At 41.7% G+C, this 23,654-nt stretch overlaps 1 protein-coding gene across 5 annotated transcripts in view; it reads left to right on the forward strand.

The window, feature by feature from the left end:
- caska (calcium/calmodulin-dependent serine protein kinase a) overlaps positions 1-23,654 on the forward strand; it is a 515,992-nt gene that overhangs the window by 153,503 nt on the left and 338,835 nt on the right. For all 5 annotated transcript variants that reach the window (XM_078559724.1, XM_078559725.1, XM_078559726.1 and 2 more), the window contains exon 3: positions 19,707-19,812. In XM_078559724.1, the coding sequence (XP_078415850.1) occupies positions 19,707-19,812 (106 nt within the window). The remainder of the gene's footprint in view (positions 1-19,706; positions 19,813-23,654) is intronic.

Here is a 23,654-nt window from a genome sequence, read left to right on the forward strand (position 1 = left end):
TTTCATTAGAACAAAGATTGGAAGATCTGATAGAGATGTTCTTAATTATGAAGATTATAATAAGCTAATTAGGGAAAATATTTTACTGATCAATGGGTTGGTAACTAGAGGGCTTGAATTTAAAATCATCAAAAGAACAAGGGAGAGGTTGGGGCAATTATATTTTACTGTGTTCTTAGGACATGGAGTGACCCAACAAAATATTGAAAGCAAAATTTATAATAGATTATAAAAAGGGAAGTTGATAAATATTTAAAAGGGTATGGGGATATGTAACTTGATTAGGTAGTCAGTGAACTAGAGCAGGTATGAGATCATCTATTTGGGTTACTGCCTTGTAATTGCTCTCTTATCTACTATTAATTTTTCTCATTTTAGGAATTTGGAAGAAATTATGAAAAATGTAGGGCGGTTTTGCCTTTCATTTTAAAATAAGTTCCTATTGAAAATTCTAGGAACCTGGCTTCTGCATATTTTTTAGATTGTTAAATCTTTGCTTCTGTCTCCTGTAGAACAATCACAAGTGCATTATTTGTTTTTACAGTATCTGTGAAAGTTGACGAAGTGCTTGGCAGCAGCCATGATTTTGAAGGAGCTGTTTCATGAGGGATTTCTGTTATTTTTCCAAATGAAGCATCTGCCTCGGAGATATTCAAATGAATCTTAGTAGCAAAACTCCATTATTAAGTACTCATTCTTTTGAGCATATTTTAAATTTCAACTTGTATGTTGATTAGCGATCAAGGTTGCATAACTAATGGGAGTGATGATCTAAGACACACACCATTGTACATTTGTTACTAATCAACCAATTTTCCATCTATTCCTGCTAGAATCCTTGATAAATCCTTGTGATGAGTATATAATTTCAGAGTTCCGAAGAAGTCATATTGGACTCAAAACCTTAACTCTGTTTGTCTGTCCACAGATGCTGCCAGACTTCCTGAGTTTCTCCAGCACTCAGTTTTTATTTATAATTCCCCAGACTCCCTTAACCCCTATTTCTGTATTGAGCAGAAGCACTGACAAGGGCCTGTTGGGCTGAATGGCCTGTTTCTGTGCCGTAAATACTATCTAATACAGTTGTGTAAAATTATTTTCATCTTGCAGTACTTTTAATGGAGAATAGTTAGTTAATTTCAGATGCACGTTGTACAGTTGTTGTTATCAGCTAGATAATGTTCTGTATTTTATAGTTGATGTTATCACCTTTCAAACTGGCACAGTTGATGCATTTTATTCATAAATGTTGTTTCCATACTGGGTTTTAGTATTTTTGAAGATGGCCTCTCATATTTAATCTCCTCTTGATCATGCCATGACTGGCATGTCAGCTGTAGCTCAGTTGAAAGCACTCTTGCCCAAGAGTCAGAGTTTTGGGTTCAAGTCCCACACCAGGATTTGAGTATAAATTTAAGGCTACATTGCAGTGCAGTACCAAGGAAATGCTTCACTTTTAAAGGTGTGATCTAATCCAATGTCTCATCTGCCCCCTCAAATGGATGTAAAAGATCCCAAAGCACTATGTTGAAGAACATGGGAGTTATCTCTGCTGTCCTCGCCAATATTTATCCCTCAATCAACATCTCAGAATGGATTATCTGGTAATTGTCACCTTGCTTGTAGCAGCTTGCTATGTACAAAGTTTCCTACGTTACAACAGTGACACCCTTCAAGGATATCCAGTGGTTATGGAAAACATTATATACTTGCAAGCCTAGCTATTCTGATCCATGGTAAACTGCAGATCTTTATCATCTGATAAATAATTCATTCCTGAAGTCAATATTACAATTCATTTTCTCTGGACAATTTAAAAATGCTATCTTTCCTAATTACACATCCTACATAATTTTCTTTGAGCTGACCCACACTGATTTTTGTCTACTGTTAAGGTATGGAAAGAGGACATAAGAGTACAAAATTAGGAAGGTGTCAATTTATGTAACTGATAGGGAATGCAAGTCCAAAGTATGAGCACAATATAAAAGTAATATAGTGCACAAAGCATTGACTGCTTTTTGCAATATTGAAGCAAAGTAGAGTGATGCAATCAACTAGGAGCAAATTTTACTTACCCGGTAGTTCATTGTTGTCCTATTCATTAGCCACTAGCTGCATGTGACTAATTGGGTATCCAGATGTGGCTAATTGCATTTTTGATTAGAAATTTAAGAAAGGAGAATAGACACTTGGGGCGAGATGTGTATTTATGCTTTAACTTTTTTGTACACTTGGTAAATTTGTAAGTTGAAAAGCAGGCTGCGAGAGTGCTTTCTGATGGTTGCTTTTTGGTCACTTAAATTATAAGACCATAAGACATAGGAGCAGAAATTAGGCCATTTGGCCCATCGAGTCTGCTCCGCCATTCAGTCATGGCTGATAAGTTTCTCAACCCCATTCTCCCGCCTTCTCCCCGTAATCTTTGATCCCTTTACCAATCAAGAACCTATCTATCTCGGTCTTAAATACACTCAATGACCTGGCCTCCTTCTGTGGCAATGAATTCCATAGATTCACCACTCTCTGGCTAAAGAAGTTTCTCCTCATTTCTGTTCTACCTTTACTCTGAGGCTGTGCCCTCGGGTCCTAGTCTCTCCTACTAATGGAAACATCTTCCCCACGTCCACTCTATCCAGGTCTTTCGGTATTCTGTAAGTTTCAATCAGATCCCCCCATATCCTTCTAAACTCCATCGAGTATAGACCCAGAGTCCTCAAATGTTCCTCACATGTTAAACCTTTCATTCCTGGGATCGTTCTCGTGAACCTCCACTGGACCCTCTCCAGGGCCAGCACATCCTTCCTGAGATACGGGGCTCAAAATTGCTCACAATATTCTAAATGTGGTCTGACCAGAGCCTTATAAAGCCTCAGCAGCACATCCCTGCTTTTATATTCTAGTCCTCTCGAAATAAATGCCAACATTGCATTTGCCTTCCTAACTACCGACTCAACCTGCAAGTTAACCTTAAGAGAATCCTGGACTAGGACTCCCAAGTCCCTTTGCACTCCAGATTTCTGAATTCTCTCCCCATTTAGAAAATAGTCTATGCCTCTATTCTTCCTACCAAAGTGCATGACCTCACACTTCCCCACGTTGTATTCCATCTGCCACTTCTTTGCCCATTCTCCTAACCTGTCCAAATCCTTCTGCAGCCTCCCCGCCTCCTCAATACTACCTGTCCCTCCACCAAATTATGTGGAACATGGGGAAGAACACTGGACCAGCAGTGTGGAAACATCAACAACATTCTGCAGAAAGGGGAGTTGTCATTATGGACAGCTCGTGTTATAAGAATAACTGCTGCAGTCCAGCAGAAGCGGGCAAGAGCCATGCATAACAAAAAGCTTTGTGCTTTTGATAGGGGGAGGGGGAAAAAAACTATATTTTATCTTTGTATGAAGGTCCCTTTTAAGAAATAGGTGTCTCTGGAATCTGATTTCTGGTAAAAACACCTTAGTTCCATTGTTACGACCATGGCTGATATTTGCTGAGCAAGCCAAATCCCAGAGGGAGACTTGTTTTACTAATCATAACGCTTTTTTTTTGTATTTTGAAGGCGAGGGGAAAACTACTAATCCTAGAAGCATAGAACTCCAGTAATATTTTTAGGATTATAAAATTAGAAGATTTATTAACAAGAAAAGAAAACTTAAGCACACAAGATTAAAATTATATGGTTAAACAGTCTTACAAAACATTCTGTCAGAAAACCCACTTGGTCAAAGTACACAAGTAAACTACTTGGCAGCAGCTCCCTTATAGATTTTTTAATCATAATATTCCCCAAAGTAAAAACTGCTATTACTTAGTAAATTATACCACACGACTTCTCATTCTTTCACTCTGTTGTGGGAACATAGGATGTTCAGAAACAGACTACTTTCTAAAAGCAAAGACTTTGCTGGTTTGAAACTTGATGGCTGCTTCAAATTCACAACTTTTCTCAGCAAAGATGGTTTCAAGACATCTCCCTGTGTGAGATTGGATGTTTTTTTTTCTATTTTGGGGAATATTATGTTATTCTGTAAAGAAGGGTGTGTGCGTACAGCTGGGCAAGAGATTGATGGGTTGTCTGGGGGGTTGGAAACATGAAAATGGATAGAGGTGTTAAGTGTGAGTTACAAGTTAATAAGTTACATCTAACATTTGCATTTTTAGATAAGTTGAGAGTTTGAATATCAAAGGGGAATCACGGGTATCAAGAAACATGTTTGCATCTTCCAGGAGTTCCATTGGTAAACAGTAATGGGAATATTTTATTTTATTGACCCGAAAGCAAAGACAAGATGGAAACATGAAAGATCCTATATTTGGAAAGGCTTTGAGTTTCAAAAATTATACCACACGACTTCTCACTCTTTCACTCTGTTGTGGAAACGTAGGATGTTCAGAAACAGACTACTTTGAGAGCAAGGGAACAGAGGTGAAAGGGGGAAAAAAGGTATATTAGAGTTACTGTGGATAGCTGTATATAACTGCTGAGTTGGAGCTAGGTCGAGATAGCTGGAGCTGTTAAACTATATCTGGAGCTGTGGGCTAGGAGAGGATGCAATTTGAATCACCCATCCAGTCAAGCCAGAAAAGTCTTGGGCTGCAGCAAGCAGTTTTATTCTGAAGTTGATTCCACCACAGAGTGGAAAAGGGTAAAGATCATATGGTACTTGTTTATTGAAGCTACAGCAGTTTGCCTTGTGTAATGTTACTGGATTTCATTGTAGACATCTATAAGGGAGTGTTGCCTGGAAGGTGTTTACTTGTGGGTTTAACCAAATAGAAAGTTTTTGGGGGAATGTTTTGTAAGACTAACCTTAATTGTGTAACTGTAATCTTGTGTACTTAAGTTTCCTTTTATTTTTGTTAGTAAAACTTCCAGGATTTTAAAAAACAAATAGAAGTGTTACTTGACCTCTTACTGCTGAGATCGGTACTTCGTCTTCTCGTTTTCAGAATACAAAAAAGGGTATGACCCATAAACTAAGTTTCCCTCTGGGATTTGGTCTGCGCAGCAATTACCACCAGCTGTGGTCATAACACCCCACACAGCCAACAACTCAACTAAAACAAAAACAGAATTACCTGGAAAAACTCAGCAGGCCTGGCAGCATCGGCGGAGAAGAAAAGAGTTGACGTTTCGAGTCCTCATGACCCTTCAACAGAACCGAGTAATATTAGGAGAGGGATGAAATATAAGCTGGTTTAAGGTGGGGGGGGGTGGGGGGAGAGAAGTTGGCGGGGGTGGGGGGGGGGCGGAGGTTGGTGGTTGTAGAGACAAGCAAGCAGTGATAGCAGCAGATAATCAAAAGATGTCACAGACAAAGGAACAAAGAGGTGTTGAAGGTGGTGATATTATCTAAACGAATGTGCTAATTAAGAATGGATGGCAGGACACTCAAGGTACAGCTCTAGTGGAGGTGGGATGGAAAGACTAACAGGGCATTAAAAGTATAGATTTAAAAATAATGGAAATAGGTGGGAAAAGAAAAATCTATATAAATTATTGGAAAAAACAAAAGGGAGGGGGAAGAAACGGAAAGGGGGTGGGGATGGAGGAGGGAGTTCAAGATCTAAAGTTGTTGAACTCAACTAAACATCTTTCCTTAAATATTCTTTTCCCCATTGATCTTAGACTCCATTCTTCTAGGCACCCCTTTGAGCTCAATTTTTCCAAAATATAAAAATATTTCATGTCTTCCTATTGCTTCCAATTTCCGATAAAATAAAATGTAATAACGTTCCCTTGTTTACCTATGAAACCTTTGTAAGTTGTATAAGTCCTTTATCACTTCTAAACTCCCTTTGAAATTTAACAGCTGAAAAGTCAAGTGCCTCCTTATCTTATGCAAATTTCAAACCCAACCTTATTTACTCATATTTTCATCTTTATCCTAGCCTCTCATTACAAATGCATGTCTTTATCACCTTTACTTTTCACCTCTCTGCTCCCACAAACAAACTGTCTTTACTAGCCTTCCTCTAGTTTAATTACTCACACACTGACTTTCACTCACAGCCTACTTTACAGAATATCACCATCTTCCTAAAAATATTTTAAAAATCCATCTTCACACCAGTAAATGATTATGACAAGATTGCCTGTGAGATGAACAATAGAGAAAAAGGCCAGCAAGTTTATTATAGGTTGGGCAGGTTCCTGGACGAGGGGCAAGCTGGCTGCAGAAGAAAAAAGATCTCTCTTGAACAGAGTTCAGCTGAAATTTTGTGTGTTGGCGACAGGAGTTTAAACCTCATGTTAACTGAAGGACTTCTAACAATGAGTTGGACTTCTGGTATAGCCAAACTGTCAAAGAGAGTGAGACAGGCAGCGAGAGAGTTTTAGACGCAGAACTCCAGAATTAAAGAATATCGGAACCAGAGGAGTACTGACCCAAGGTGGCTACACTTAAGACACCAGGGACACCTGTGTTAAACGTGTATTTGCAACTGTAGGACAATTGTAGCTGATTTGTAAGGAAAACCATGCCAATTTGCTGGTTCCTACTGCTGGCTGCACTCCTGAAGTTGCACTGAGGTCCTGAGTTCCATCTAGTGGCAGAAGTTGGTCGGTGCAGATAGTCAGGACTTCATCTGCTATTTGCACTGATCAACTTCTGCCAATCAATGGAGTCTGGTCAGTCTTAAAGTTCATTATGTATGTGAGTTTACTGTAATATTTTTAAACATTTTACATTGTACAGTATTGTATATTGTATATCTTTTATATTTGGTGATGTATTTTGTTTTGCCATTCAGCTAAGAATGCACAGTGCTGTTCATATGTTACAGTATTTCAACTTGTACATTAGTTTTTCCGGGCAAAACATGTTCAAAGGACCCCAGCTCTGGCTTTAACATTGATTCCTATGGTAATCTGTGATTCACTTAGCTGTTTTACTTAAAAGGCTTAGAAGGTGTCTCACCAGCACCTTCTCAAGGCAATTAGGATAGGCAATAAATGCTGGCCTAGCCAGCAACGCCCACATCCCATGAATGAATTTTTTAAAAGTTGTGATTTCCTTCAGGAATGCAACTACAACCTTAAGTGAGAACTCCTAGTAGTTATAAAGGCAAACATTTCATTAGCCTTTATTTTATAGATAATATCACCACCTTCAACACCTCTTTGTTCCTTTGTCTGTGACATCTTTTGATTATCTGCTCCTATCACTGCTTGCTTGTCCCTACAACCACCCCCCCCCCCCCCCAACTTCTCTCCCCCCACCTTAAACCAGTTTATATTTCACCCCTCTCCTAATATTACTCAGTTCTGTTGAAGGGTCATAAGGACTCGAAACGTCAACTCTTTTCTTCTCCGCCAATGCTGCCAGACCTGCTGAGTTTTTCCAGGTAATTCTGTTTTTGTTTTGGATTTCCAGCATCCACAGTTTTTTGTTTTTATTTATTTTATAGAACTCTATAATCCAAATTTAATGTAGCAAAGCACCCCAAGTCACTTAAGAGAATTATCAATATGAATTATCACCAAGCCACAGAAGGAAATATCAGAATAGATGATCAAAAGCTAGGTCAAAGAGGTAAGCTTGAGGAAAAGGAGGAGAATGAGGTGGAGGGGTTTAGGGAGCAAATTCCAGAGCTTGCATTCGAGGTATCCAAAAGCACAATTGCCAGTGCTGGAATGATAAAGTCAGGGTTGTGTAAGATGACACAGTTGAAGGAGTGCAGAGATTTTGAAGGCTTGTAGAGCTGGAGGAGTTTAGAGATAGAGAGGGCAAAGTTATAGAGGAATTTTAAACAAGGATCAGAATTTTAAAATGGGGACATGTTGGATTGGGAGCCAGTGTAGGTCAGCAAGCACAGGCGTGATGAGCTTTAATTTTAAATAACATTCCCTTTCTTACGTGAAATCTCATTGAATTCCTTTTGGATGTCCATGTAAATGCTATTCCCCCATCTACTATTTCAGGTACTTTAACAAACATAATTGAATTTTTCGACAGACTTGGCCTACCCTTTACAAATCCATTTTGGTTCTCCCTAATCAGCTCAAATTCCTCAATGGTCATTCGCTCTGTCCTTAATTATAGCTTCCAATAATTTATCCACAATAGGTGTTAGACTGACAATTTCCTGATTTTCTTTTTTCCCTTTCTCTCCTTTCTTAAATAATTGAGTTAAATTTGCAGCTTTCCAGTTAAAGGGACAGTTGCTGAATCAAGAGAGCTTTGGAAGATCAATGCTAAGGCATCTGTAATTTTCTTACCTAGTTCCTTTAAAACCCTGAATACCATCAAATCCCAGGATTTTGTCGGTCTTTAATGACATTACTTTTTCTTGATTATGTTAACTTGAGTGACTACATTGGAGTAAGCTAGAATTTTTAAAAAAGGTGCAGGTATTCCCAGGATTAGCTAAGACAAATGGAAGGGTTCAGTTGCTCAGCTGAATGAGTTGTGAGAATTTGTGCATTGATAGCGGCAGCTGGGATTTTTTTTGGCATTTGGTTAGACTGCCTTGGACTTGCTTCTGACTACCATGGACAATTTGACCTCGCCCTCAATGTAGAGTGAACGAGAACTTCTCAAACTTGTTTTTTATGGAGGAGTAGGAAAGAAAAGAGCAAGAAAAGATGAGTGAGGCAGCATTAAGGACAAACGAGCCCAGCAGATATGAGCATCACCATACCTCTCCTGCTGCACTCCCCAACCCATGCCTGCTAAAGGGTATTCAGGCCACATGGATCCTATGTAATAGTAGGCACCTGTCTGTCCTGGGAGATGATGGACTGCGCCCCGAGTGTATGGCACTTCTGATTGAACACAGTCTGTTATGGCTGTAGAGGCCAACTCGTGACTGGCAATCCCTTCTACAGCCGGCACAGATGAATAGTATTGGCCAGGCTCTCTTTTTTCCAACCATCTGGTCGTTCCTTTTGTCCTCTGATTTTTCCATGCTCTTCCTGACTGCTTGTCTTCAGGCGCCCTGGTCAGCATAAGCACTTCGCATGCATCGACTCCGATCCTGGTCAACTTGAGGTCTCGCTTGCAGACATCCTTGTATCGCAGGCATGAGTGACCTGTTGGTCTCGTGTGGATAGCAAGTTTGCCTGGTACACGTGGAGCTTTGTATTTTTGGTTAGCTTGCTTTTGGTCCACTCTCACCTTCTCATCTCATGATAGCTGTGGCCTTGACAATCCTGGTGCTAATTTTGTTATTAAAAGACAGTTTGCTGGTGATTGCTGATCCAAAGTATGTGAAGCTCGTGCTTTTGGGAATTGTGCTGTCATCCGTTCGTGCACATGATTCAGCCAACGGAATCACCACTGACTCGAGGACAAACATGCTGGGGACCCTTGCACACTGGTATACTTTCATATTCGGCACTCTGACCAGCCAGGAGATGCCGGAAATTCACCTGAGGCAGCGGAGGCGGAAGCTATTCAGCCGCTTTTCTCGGCTTGCATAAGTTGTCCATGCTTTGCTACTGTAAAGGAGGATGTTGAGAACGCAAGCTTGGTCCATGCAGAGTTTTGTATTTTTGGTTAGTTTGCTTTTGGTTCACTCTCGCCTTCTCAGCTTTAACATGTTAGCTGTGGCCTTCACAACCCTGGTGCTGATTTCAGCAGCAAGAGACATTGTTGATCCAAAGTATGTTAAGCTGTTGACGACCTCCAGAGTGAGGTTGTCGATGCCGATGGAAAGTGGAATCTCTGCATCCTGAGCCACCTTGGTCTTCCTAATGCTGATTATCAGTCCAAGCTCTTTGTAGGTCAGGGAAAACTGATCTACAAGCTGCTGCAAGTGAAATTCAGAATGGGATGCCAGCATTGGTAAACAACTCGTAGACCAGGACTTTACGCATTTTGGTCTTAGCGTCAAGTTAAACAGCTTGCCGTCAGCTCTGGTATGCAGGCGTACAGTAGCAGCACAGAGAAGGATTTGCCAAAGAGAATTGGTGCCAGGTTGCAGCCCTGCTTTGCCCCGCTGCTGATCTGGAAAGCATCTGATGTTACTCCATTGTGACTGACGGAACTGTGCATGTTCCGATGGAAAGAAGAAATGATGCCCAAGAGGGCAGCTTATTTTCCACAGTAGTTTAAAGAATCCATCTTTATTAACGAGATCAAAGATCCTGGCAAGGTCTATGAAGGCAATATAGAGCAGTCTGCGCTGTTGCGATACTTTCCTGTAACGGTTGAAGTGACAAAATCTTGTTGCCTATCAATCTGCCAGCTCCGAAACCACATTGAGACTCGGTGTGATACCAGTAATTAAAATCTGGCCAGAGCAAAGCAAGGAAAGACCTTCCCCAGAACACTTAGCAAGGAGATGCCTCGGTAATTGTTGCAGCCACTATGATCCCTCTTGTTTTTGTACAAGGTTCTATGCATCACGCGTGTCTTGAGGCAAAGATCTTTCTTTCTAACATTGACATTGAAATTCATGGAGATGCTGCAGCTTTGCGGGTTTTCTACTTTAATGATTTCAGGTGGGATCCCATTGTGTCCCAGGGCTTTACCATTAGCCAGACAGTCAGTGGCTTTGTTGAGCTCTACTATGGTGGGCTTGCTGTCTAGCTCCTCCAAGACAGAAAAGTAGGAATGACAGTGAGAGCTTCTTCTGTGACAATATTGAGGTGCCTCTGCCAGCTCTGAAACCACATTGAGACTCGGTGTGATACCAGTAATTAAAATCTGGCCACTCCGCAACAGAGTCTGACCGCCCCTGCCCCCTAAATGCTATCCACTTGCCTTAGACACTTACCTTTTCCCTGGCCTGTGAAGTACATTTAAGTTTCAATGGACCTTTAAACTTACCTGGTTTACAGCAGCTAGTGTTGTAAAAAAGTGAGCATGGCTTCCTTCCCTTTGATTCAGCTGCACTTCGACATTAGATCCCAGGGACATGCTGCACTGCCTGGATCTTGCCCGACCTGATCAGACGGTTGGGCGAGATAGGTGGGATAAAAAACTCAGATAAGAAAGTGGGGACAGAGTGGCAATCAGACGCCGATTGCCATTCAAACGAAGTTCAGGCCCATTAGGGTTTCTAGCCTTGCCCTGCTCCTCTAAGCATTTAACCCTTTTTCCCCTGATTAGGACCCACTCCACTGCTTACTACCTGCTTACTATTTGTGCTGGTAGAAGATTTTTAGTTTTCCTTTTATGTTGACTGCCATTCTATTTGCATGCTCTCTCTTTATCGGTCTTATTTTCCTCCTCTTATGAACATATATACGAATGTACGAAATAGGAGTAGAAATAGGCTATTCGGCCTCTCAAGCATGCTCTGCCATTCAATAAGATCATGGCTGATCTGTTTGTGCTTTGAACTCTACATTCCCATCTAGCCCTGATAGCCTTTGATTCCTTTGCCTAACAAGAATCTATCTAACTCCACCTTAAAAATATTCAATGACCCCGTCTCCACCACCTTCTGAGATGCAGAGTTCTATAGTCATATGACCCTCTGAGAGAAAAGATTTCTCCTCATCTTTGATCTAAGAAGGCAACCTCTGATTTTAAAGCAGTGCCTCCTAGTTCTGGACTCACCCACAAGTATATCCTTTCCACATCCACCTTGTCTTCTAAACTCCAGTGGAAACAAGCCCAGCCTTTCCAACCTTTCTTCATAAGATAACCTGCTCATTCCAGGTATCAATCTAGTAACCCTCCTTTGAACTGCCTTTACATCCTTAACATTTACAACCTTAAATAAGGAGACCAAAACTACGCACACTATTCAAGATGTGGTCTCACCAATGCCCTGTATAACTGAAGCATAACATCCTTACTTTTATGTTCAATCTCTCTTGTAATAAATTAATACCCTTAATTACTTGCTGTACCTGCATACTAATCTTTTGTGACTCACGCACTAGAACACCTAGATCCCTCTGCACCTCGAAATTCTGCAGTCATTCTCTGCTTTTTTTATTCTTCCTATCAACGTGAACGACTCCACATTTTCCCACATTATATTCCATCTGCCTGATTTTTGCCCATTCGCTCAATCTATCTATATCTGTCTGCCACCTCCTTATATCCTCTTCACAACATACTTTCCTACCTTTCTTTGTATCATCTGCAAATTTAGCTACCAAGCCTTCGCTCCCCTCATCTAAGTCATTGATATAAATTGTAAAAAGTTGAGGCCCCTGCAGGACTCCACCCATTACATCCTGCCAATCAGTAAGAAGACCCATTTATGCATACTCTGATTTCCACCAGCCAGCCAATCTTCTATCCACGTTAATGTGTTACCCCCTACACCATGAGCTTTATTGTCCGCAATAACCTTTGATTTGACAATTTATCAAATACCTTCAGGAAATCCAAGTACAGTACGTCTACAGGCTTCTCTTTATCCACAGCACATGTTACTACTTCAAAGAGCTCCGATAAATTGGTTAAACATGATTTCCTTTCCACAAAACCATGCTGATTCTTCCTGATTACCTTGAATTTTTCTAAGTGCCCAGCTATAACCTCCTTAATGATTTATTCTAATACCTTCCCCATGACAGACATCAAGCTAACTGGCCTATAGTTTTCTGCCTCCCTTGAATAGAGGCATTATATTTGTTACTTTCTGGTCTGAAGGAACCTTTCCAGAATCTAACAAATTTTGGAAAATTAACACCAATGCATCTACTACCTCATTAGACACCTTTTAAGATCCTAGGATAAAGTCCATCAGGACCCGACGACTTGTCAGCCCGCAGCTCCGTTAGTTTGTTCAGTACTGCTTCCCTAGTGATAATTTTACCAAGTTCCTCTCTCCCATCCACCTGATTTACAGCTATTACTGAAACGTTTTTTGTATGCTTTATAGTGAAGGCAGAAGTAAAGTATTTGTTCATTTCATCCGCCGTGTCCTTAATATCTACTATTAACTCCCTATTCTCACTCTCTAGAGGACCAACACTCACTTTACCTACTCCTTTCCTGTTTAAATACCTGTCGTAACTCTTGCTTTCCGTTTTTACATTTCTAGCTAGCTTCCTCTTGTACTTTAATTTCTTTCTCCTGATTAACATTTTAGTCATTCTCTGTTGTTCTTTACATTCTGACCAATCATTTGACCTGACACTCATCTTTGCACAGTTATGTGCTTTTTCTTTAAGTTTGATGCTTTCTTTAACTTCTTTAGTTAACCATAGATGGTGGGTCCTACCCATAGCATTATACTTATTCTGAGCATTTTGAAATATCCCCTTAAATGCCTGCTATTGCTTCCCTATTGATCTATCCTCTAGCCTAGTGTCCTAGTTCACTTCAGCTAGCTCAGCTTTCATGCCTACATAGTTACCTTTATTGAAGTTTAAAATACTAGTCTTAGACCCACTCTTCTCCCTTTCAAACTAGATGTAAAATTCAATCATATTGTAGTCACTGCTACCTAGGCATGCTTTCACCCTGAGGTCATTAATTCATCCTGTCACATTACACTATACCAAGTCTAATATAAGCTGCTCTCTGGTTGGTTCCAGAACATGCTGCTCTAAGAAACTATCTCAAAATCATTTTATGATCTTCTCATCCAAGCTACTACTGCCAATTTGATTTTTCCAATTTATATGTAGATTAAAATCACCCGTGTTTTTTGCTGTCCCTTTATCACAGGCACCCAATATTTCTTCTTGTATACTTTGTCCTACATTGTGGTTACTGTTTGGGGACCTGTAGACCACTCCTATTAGTGACTTCTTTCCCCTACTATTCCTCATCTCCACCCAAACCAACCTAACATCCAGATCTCCTGAACCAAGGCCATCTCTAAGTATTGCACCAATGTCATCCTTGATTAACAGTGCTACCCCTCCACCTTTACCTAGCTTCCTATTCTTCTTGAATGTCACATATCCTCAATATTCAGGACTCAATCCTTGTCATCCTGCAGCCATGCCTCCGTAATGGCTTTCAGATCCTACTTATTTACTTCAGTGTGTGCTATCAATTCATTTACTTTGTTATGAATGCTACGTGCATTCTTGACTGTTATATTCTTAGGTTTTTTTTCTCTCTGTCCCTTCCTGCATTCTCTGACCCTCATTTCCCGTACTGCTATTTTGCTCCCCTGCCTTGACTCTACACCTTGATTTACTACATCTACCCAAGCTTGATCTCTCAACCCCCTTTTTTAGTTTAAAGCCCTCTCTATTTCCCTAGTTATGTGATTCACTAGAACACTGGCCCCAGCATGGTTCAGGTGTAGCCAGTCCCAACAGTACAGCCCCCATTTTGCCCAGTATTGATGCTAGTACTCCGTGAGCCAGAGCCCACTTCTCCCACACCAGCCTTTGAGCCACACATTCATTTCTCCAATCTTATTTGCCCTATGCCAATTTATATATGGCTCTGGTAATAATCCGAAGATTATTATCTTTGAGGTTCTGCTTCTTAATTTGGTACCTAGCCCCTCATACTGACAATGCAGAACCTCTTTTGTTGCCTTGCCTGTGTCATTGGCACCTACATGGACCACGACCATTATATCCTCCCCCTCCCACTGCAAGTTCCTCTCCAGCCCTGGGCAGATGCCCCGAACCCTAGCACCAGCTGGCAATGCAGCCTTCTGGACTCTCGTTCTTTGCTGCAGAGAATAGTGTCAATCCCACTCACCATACTGCCACTACTTTCCTGTTTGTTCCCCCCACTTGAACGGCTTCCTGTACCATGTTGCCATGGCCAGTCTGCTTATCCACTTTACAGACCTTGCTTTCATCCGCACAGGTTGTGAGCACCTCAGATCTGTTTGACAATTACCAAGTCTGAGGCTCCTCCACTGCTGTCTGCTCCGTCCCTTTACCTGCCTCACTCACGGTCTCGTCCTGCTATCCCTCACTGCTGTCTAAAACAGACTACCTTGTTCTAAGGGGCGTGACTGTCTTCTGGAACAAAGTGTCCAGATATTTCTCCCCCTCCCTTATGTTCTGCACTGCCTGCAGTTCAGCTTCCAGATCAATAATCCTGATCCGGAATTTCTCTAGTTGTTTGCACTTCCTGCAAATGTGTTTGTCATGAATTGCCTTGGTGTCCAAAAGCTCCCACATTCCACTACTGCAACATAACATCTGTCCTGCCATTATTGCATATGTTATTTAGTTAACTTAATTACCACCTTAATTAATTTAGAATAATTCTTATGTATTCTGCAACTCTCCCCCGTGAACCTAATTCGCTACTCACTCGGTCTCCATCTCACTCAGGAGAAGTCTGCACTACCAGGTAGTTCCCTGTTTAACAAAGCTAGTTGCTTTCAGTTGATTGACAGATAACTGCCACTAGCAGGCAGTTCCCTGTTTAATGAGCTAGTCTAACTTACTTGAAGGTTATTAGTTCTATGTCAGAGCCTGATTCTTAATCTATATTTAAACCTGAAAAAAAACTTGCCAAAACTTACCACGTGTACCTAATTCGCTACTCACTCGGCCTCCATCTCACTCAGGCATAGTCTCCTGTCTCCTCACGTACCCTTTCACCTCCACTCTCTTTAAACTATTCAATTTGACCTAGTTTTCACTTGAAGAATTCACCTGACAGTGCACCATGCACCCTCCTTTTTTTGTCTCATGGTAATCTCTATTTCCCTCATTATCTAAAGGATCTTGTTTTTGGTTCCCTTACTTTTCAACCTTTTAGGAATGTACCCAGCCTGTACCTGAAGCATAGGAATTAGGAGCAGGAGTAGGCCACTTGGCCATTTGAGCCTTCTCCACCATTCAATAAGATCATGGCTGATCTGATTGTAACCTTAACTGCACATTCCTGTCTACCCCCAATAACCTTTCACCTCCTTGTTAATCAAGAATCTACCTAGCTCTGCCGTAAAAGTATTCAAAATCTCCATTTCTACTCCCTTTTAAGGAAGAGAGTTCCAAAGACTTAAAGATCACCCATTGCTCCATTGTAATAGTTTTTCCTGTTAGTCTTCAGTCCCATTTTACCCTGGCTAGATCCCTTCTCATCACATTGAAATTAGCCCTCTTCCCCTTTAAAAGTTCTCTATTGGATTGTTCCTTACTCTTCTCCATTACTAATCGAAACCTTATGATATGATGATGATTCTTACCTCAACGTTCCCCTATAGGCACTTGCTCCACCTGGCCCACCTCATTTCCCAGCACCAGATCCAGCAATGCCTCCTTTCTACTTTATGCTGAGAACATAATCAATGAAGTTCTCCTGAATGCATTTCAGAATTTCCTCCCCTCCTTACCTATTATTCTAACATTATCCCAATTGATATTTGGGTAATTCAAGTCCACCGGTATCTCTCTTCTCTAGTTCTTTCACATTTCTGTAATTTCCCTACAGATTTGCTCCTCTTACCCTCTCTCACTATTTGGAGGCCGATAGAATATTCCAAGTAGTGTGACCTTCCCTTTTTTGCATCTCGGCTCTAAGCAAAAGGGCATCCCTTCTTTCCAACACTGCAGCATCTTCCCTGATCATTACTGCCATGCCACCTTTTTTTTTCTTCTCTATCTTTTCTGAGCCCTTTTTTCCTTGCATAGTAAGCACCCAGTCCTCCCCATTTTTAAGCCACATTTCCTTTTCACTACTTCATATTCCCTTACTGCTATTTGTGCTTATAGCTCACCAACCTTATTCATCACACTTTGTTAATGTATATGCATTGTAATCCTGCCTTTGCATTCCTCATAATCCTTCTTTGTCTGCTCCTATCTAAGATAGTACTACCTCCTCCTCTAGTATTTTACCATCTCTTTAGAGACTGGCAACTTTTAAAAACAAATTTGAATTCCCAGTTATTAACTGAAAAGACCACGCAACAAGATTTCACATTTTAAAGGGAAAAGCTTTTACTGACAAAAAAAAAAGCACCATTAACCTCATTTATGCCTTAAATCAAAATTCTGAACAGAACTCTTTCCCTGTTCTACTTTTAATTTTCAACCAAGAACTCCTTTCTTTACTTTGGAGTTTCTTTAATGACCCTTCACTTCCTCTGGAACCAAACCAATGTGTGTCTCAGCTCTCAGGGATTCACTCTGATTCTCCTTATTTACTCAGCCTGGCATTTAAACTTCCAGAGCTCATCGTCTCTGCAGGGATACCACTGCTGATCTTTTCTGCTAGCTTTACTAGGCAGATCTGGCAATTTTCAGTTTCTCATAAATTTGCACTTTTCATTCTGAGCATGGGTTCCACTTCTATTTTGCATAGTGTCCCACAGCAGCTCCTCCATCCCCAGTTTCTGCTTCTCCTCTTCCCAACTCCTGGCAGACAGATTGCCTACTCATAGACTGCTCCCAGACTGGCTACCCAAAAACAGCAGAGATATAGTAAACAAAAAAACCTTCCCCTCAACCCATTTCCATGGCAATGTGACACACACGACCTGTCTTTAGATAGAAATGCAAATTACTTATCTTTAACTTTAAACCTCTCAATTGATCTGAAAAGTATATGTTACTTTAAAACCTTCCCTTGTTTGCCTTCAAACCTTCTCTGAATCCCTCACCGTCAGCATCGTAGGGGTTACTTTTGAGCGGAAATGTAAATGGACCAGCCATATAAATACTGTGGCTCCAAGAGCAGGTCAAAGGTTGGGAATTTTGAGCAAGTATTTCACTACCTGGCATCCCAAAGTCTGTCTGCCATCTACAAGGCACAGGGAAGGAGTATGGTGGAATACTCTCCACTTTCCTGGATGCTTGCAGCTCAAAAACGCAAGAAGCTCGGCTCCATCCAGAACAAAGCAGCCTGCTGGATCGACACCACAACTTCCCTCCATCCAAGGTACTCAGCGGCAGCAGTATGTGCCATCTATAAGATGCCCTGCACAGCTTCAGCAAGTTGCCCTCCAAGCCATACACCATCTTGACTTGGAGATATAATGCCATTCCTTCACTGTCGCTGGGTCAAAAACTTGGAACCCCCTTCCGAAAAGAACTAAGAGTATACCTACGCAAAATGAACCGCAGCAGTTCATGAGCAATTCTGAATGGGGCAACAAATGCTGGCCTAGCCAGTGACGGTCACTTTCCATGAAGGAGTGAATAAAAAAAGCATTATGGGGAAAAGCTAGGGTTGTGGGGCTAATTTGATAGCTCTTCCAAAGAGCTGCCACAGGCACAACAGACTGAATAAACAACAGCAAAAACTCGCATTTAGGTATCATATTTTACATAATAAAACATTCCATGGCTCATCACAGTAGCATTACTAAGCAAAATTTGACATTGAGCCACATAGACTTATTAGGCCAAATGATGGAAATTTTTGTCAGAGAGATAGGTTTGAAGCTGCATCTTAAAGGAGGAAAGAGGGGTAGAGAGATTTAGGTAGGAAATTCCAGATATTAAGGCAGAGGCAGCTGAAGACACATCTGCCAATAGGGGAGCAGTTTAAATTGGGAGTGCTCAAGAGGCCGTAATTGGAGAAGCATACAGATCTGGGTGGGGTGGAGGAGATTAGGGATAAGGAGGAGAAAGGCCATGGGGGGGATTTGAAAATAAGGATGAAAATTTTCAATTGTGGCATTACTTAACTGAGGACCAGTGTAGATCAGTGAGCACAGGGATGATGGATGTACTGGACTTGTTGTGAGTTAGGACACAGGCAGCAGAGCTTTGAGTGATCTGGAGTTTGCAACAGGTAGAACATGGTAGGTCGGCCAGGAATGCCTGGCTGGTAATGTTACGGAGGTGGAAATGGACAGCCTTAGTGATGGTGTAGATATATGGTAAGAAGTTCATTGAATATTATATTTGAGAATAATCTGCACACTATCATTCTGTGATTCTCTGATTTAGGATTTGGGGAAGAAAATTTATATCTACTAATGTCACCAACTCCCTTATTCTTTCATGGGATGTGGGAGTCATTGGCGTGGCCAGCATTTGTTGCTCATCCCAGATTGACCTTGAACTGAGTGGCTTGCTAGGTCATTTCAGAGGACAGTTAAGATTCAACCACATTGCTTTGGGTCTGGAGTCACATGTAGGCCGGACTGAGTAAGGACATTAGTGAACCAGATGGGTTTTTACAGCAATCACTATTGCAGAGGGGCCCTCAAACAAGTTTTAGGCCCTTTGTTATCATATGTCTAATGCTTATTTCAGCCACAGTCCCTGGAATGCTGTTTTTACCCTGAAAGCAATATGGCAGACACTGCAATTCTGGCTTGAAATGATTGTGTGCTTCCTACCAACCATATTGGAGCCTTAGGAGGCTGCTTAGTACCCAAATAAAGCAGGTGCTGTGCAATTGAATTACTTGGCCTCTGTTCACTTATCACTGCTATTATCTTTGTGAACATACATTGTACTATTCCAATGGCTCCAGATCCTTTCTAAAGAGGGCTATCTAAAACCTAATGCAAAACTTAAGATAACTGATCTGAACACAATCTTGTAAAACTTCATCATCAGCTCTGTTCTCGTCTCTACTTGGGCAGGATACTAGTTTGTACTACTCTAATTGCACAGTCTTCAATAGCAGGCTGTGTTCTTGGCTGTGTATCTCTAAGAATAAGTTCATGTTGATTGGTGATTTCTCAATTATAAGTGAAAGCTGTTCATAACCTATTCGGATTGGCACATAGTGAGCACTCTGTCTATAAATTGGGATCGGTTGCAATTTACAAACGTATTTTCTTGATAACAAGTACAGTGCAATCTTCAAATATTCCTAAAGTATAGTCCTACAGTCATAATGTAATTTATCCATGAATATTATAAATTTGTAACTGTAATTATATTTTTCTTTTCTCAGATTTGAAGAGAGAAGCCAGTATCTGTCATATGCTGAAACATCCACACATTGTAGAACTACTGGAAACGTACAGCTCAGATGGAATGCTCTATATGGTTTTTGAATTGTAAGCGAACTGATTTGTTTTCTCTCTCCCTATTTTCACATGTTCACTTGTCAGCTGGGTTCAGTTGGTAGCACTTTGAATGATTGTGGTTTAGACCCACTCTAAACGTGAACACTTAATCATGGAAAGCAAACCAGTGCAATACTGAGGGGTGTGTCATTGTTAGAAGTGCTGTTTTTTCATAAGACATTAAACCATAGGCTGGCCTGTCTGTTCTGATGATCCAAATGGATGTTAATAATCCCATGATATTGAAAGAAGAGTAGGGAAAAGGAAGTTGTATCTAACTAACTATTAGAATTCTTTTAGGCAGTTACAAGGTTACTGGACAAGGTCATCCCGGTTGTCAGCTTGTACTTGCTAAAAACCTTTGATAAGATGCCCCACAATAAGTTACTGTACATGGCAGAATCTTGTGGTATGAGTAGACAATGGATTAAGAATTAGCTACATTTTTCTTGTCAGAATGTTGTGGTTAATGGCTAAGGATCTGCTTGGAGGCAGTTACGAGTGGTGTCCCACAGGATTTGGTCTTGGAGGCCATTGCTTAGATGTAGGTGATTGGGGAATGGCCTGTAAGTTTGCAAATGACAGTAAGATTTGTGCTAATGTCAGAACTATACAAGAAAGTAACTTCGGCAGATAAATCTAAAGATGCTGGGGAAATGGGCCAAACTCTCTGCAGATGGCATTTAATTTAGATGACTGGAACATACAACAGGCTCAATACCCAATGTATTTGCATGCCACATGGCAGCAAATTCAAACAACATTTTACCTGGCACCTTTAGCATGGTGCTTCACAAGGATGTTACTGAGCAAATTTAAACACTGAGGCACAAGAGATATTGAGACAGAGGGCCTAAGGCTCGTGGTCAAGGAGGTAGTTTTTAAGGAATGTCTTAAAGAATGAAAAAGAGATGGAGAGGTGAAGAAATTTTGGAAGGGAATTCCAGTGCTTAGGACTTAACAGTTGGAGACAGGGCCACCAATAGCAGAACAATTAAAATCAGGAATTTGCAAGAGGCTAGAATTGGCAGATATCTCGGAGGGCTGTAGAGTAGGAGGAGATTACAAGGTTAGGGAGGGATGAGGCCATGGAGGGATTTGAAACGAGATGAAAATTTTAAATCGAGACATTGCTCAACCAGTAGCTATTGTAGGTCAGCAAGCACAAGGGTAAATGGGACTTGATGTGAGTTAGGATAGAGGCAGCAGAGTTTTGGATGATCTTAAGTTCACAGAGTGTAGAGCATGGGATGGTGGCCAGGAGCACTTTGGAAAAGTCAGGTCCCAAAATGGTGTAGAATTAACAGAGACACGTATGATTGCTTCAGCAGCAGATACTTGAAGCAGGTATGGAGTTGGGTGATGTGAAGGATGTGGAAATAGACGGTCTTCGCAATGGCACAGGTATGTGATAGTCATCTGTGTCAAATGTGATACATCGGTTACAAACAGCCTAGTTTAATCCAAGACAGTTGCCAGGGAGAGGGATGGCGTATGTGGCTAGGAAATAGTTTATGGAGGGTACTGAAGACAATTGCTTTAGTCTTCCTGATATTTAATTAAGGAAATTTTTGCTTATCCAGTACAGGATATTGAATAAACAGTCTGACAATTTATACAGTGGAGGGTTTGAGAGAAGTGGCGGTGAGGTAGAACTAGATGGAGTCAGCGTACATGTGAAAACTTAAAGCTGTGTTTTCAGATGTCACCAAGGAGGATCCCATGTATGAGTATTAGGAAGGGGTCAAAGGTAGATCCTTGGGGAACACGAAGTAACAACAATGTAGGAACAAGAAAAGAAGCCATTGTAGGTGATTATCTGGCTACGACTGTTGGATATGATCCTAGGCTAGACCCCAAATTTGTTAAGATCCAATTAGGGACCAATAACATTTTGTTTAAACTAGGCGAAGTTTGAGATTCAAAACACTTGTTCAGTGACAAAAGCCACAAGATTCCACGGGTTTTGAACAAACAAAAATAAACTTAATTATACAAGGTCAGAAAGATAAAACAATTTACACTATCTATCTTATGTTCTAATATTCATGGTTAATATGAGGAACGTGTGAATTAACAGACAAACTGTGGCCGAACGCACCATACTGCACAATAAGTGCCAAATGCGACTAAAGCAGATTCTACGGATTTCTCAACGCACGCCCAGACATCAATAACACCGTGTCAACCAATCTCACTGAAACTGTGTCTCATGAGTGATCCCAATCTTCACGTTTGACCTCGACTTGGAATTCTCTCAAAGTCGCTCCAACTCAGACAGCATCAACAACAGCCTACCTTGCAGGGTTTCAATCTCGACTCCCAAGATTCCGCTCCCCTGGATTTCCAAGTGTACACTAAAGCACCAACTTGCAAGCATAACTTGAGCCCTTTGGCTGTGTTCAGCAAGACACTACTGCTCCAAAGGGGTACCTTTGCCCCAGTGGCTCACAGCACGGAGTCTCCAACCTTTGGCTGCCTTCCTCACTTAGTCTGCTCCCTGCAGCCCTTTTCCTGTTGGAGACTGTTTCTCTGCTCCTCTCTTTTTAACTGAACTGGGACCTTTTCCTTTCCTGTCACCTCTCTGGATCTCTTGGGGCCTCTCCCTGTCCCCTGCCTGGGAACCTCGCTTTGGGACCTCTCCTTGCCCCCTGCCTGGGACTCCCCTTTATGAACTCTCCCTGTCCCCTGCCCGGGAGACTTTCTGGTAATGTGCAGTGCTCCCAATCACCTGAGTCCAGTTTTTGCACCTTTTCTTTGCTCTGTCTTTAAGCGCAGGAGCTCTGGGCCTGTCCTGTGCCCAAGCAGAACTGCGCCTGCGCGGGCCGCCTCCCGCTCTGCGCCTGCGCGGGCCGCCTCCCGCTCTGCGCCTGCGCGGGCCGCCTCCCGCTCTGCGCCTGCGCGGGCCGCCTCCCGCTCTGCGCCTGCGCGGGCCGCCTCCCGCTCTGCGCCTGCGCGGGCCGCCTCCCAATTCCCAATCTCCGTTCTCAACGTGATATGTATAGTTTTCATAACACTGTTGGCATTTGAGAAAGATGCTGTGGAAAACCATCTGTCAAAGGCTGCAGACAGATCAACAAGGATGAGGAGAGATAGATTAACTTTGCCACAGTCACATAGAATATAATTTGTGACTGTGAGAGCAGTTTCAGTACTGTGGGTAGGGGCAGTAACTTGATTGGAGTGATTCAGATGTGGAATTTTTGGAAAGATGGACATGGACAACTTTCTTCTCTGGTACTATTCAGCACTCTGTTTCCTGTATGCACCTTATTCCTTCCTTTCTTCTATATGCTGGTGCCCATCCCCCTGCCAATTTAGTTTAAAATTCCCTGCGAGATCATTGGTCCCTATCTTGTTGAGGTGCAGCCCATTCCTTTCGAATAGGTGCCCCTTGCTGCAGAACTGGTCCTAATGTCTCGAGAATCTGAAATCCTCCATGCTGCACCATGCATTAAGCTGCACAGTGATCCTCTCTTTCTTTGTACTTCTACCCTTGCTGGCACCTGGCGCTCATTTTGAGGTCCTACATTTTGATTTCTTTCCTAGCTCCTAAAAGTCTGACCATAGGACCTAAAAACTTGCCCTCTCAATGTCATTGGTACTGACTCCATTCCTCCTGCAGGATATTCTACACCCTGTCCATTATGTCCTTTACCCTGGCATGAGGGAGGCAACACACCATGTGGGACACCCAATTGCGGGAATAGAAACGCCAATCAGTCCCCCTAACTAATACCAAAGGCAGACGGTTATGGTTATTGGAGGAGAGTCATATCAGTTCCAGGACATCACTGCAGGATTTCCTCAGGGTAATGTTCTAGGCCCAACCG

Source organism: Cetorhinus maximus, chromosome 16 (assembly GCF_964194155.1).
Source record: "Cetorhinus maximus chromosome 16, sCetMax3.hap1.1, whole genome shotgun sequence".
NCBI classification, from domain to species: domain Eukaryota; kingdom Metazoa; phylum Chordata; class Chondrichthyes; order Lamniformes; family Cetorhinidae; genus Cetorhinus; species Cetorhinus maximus.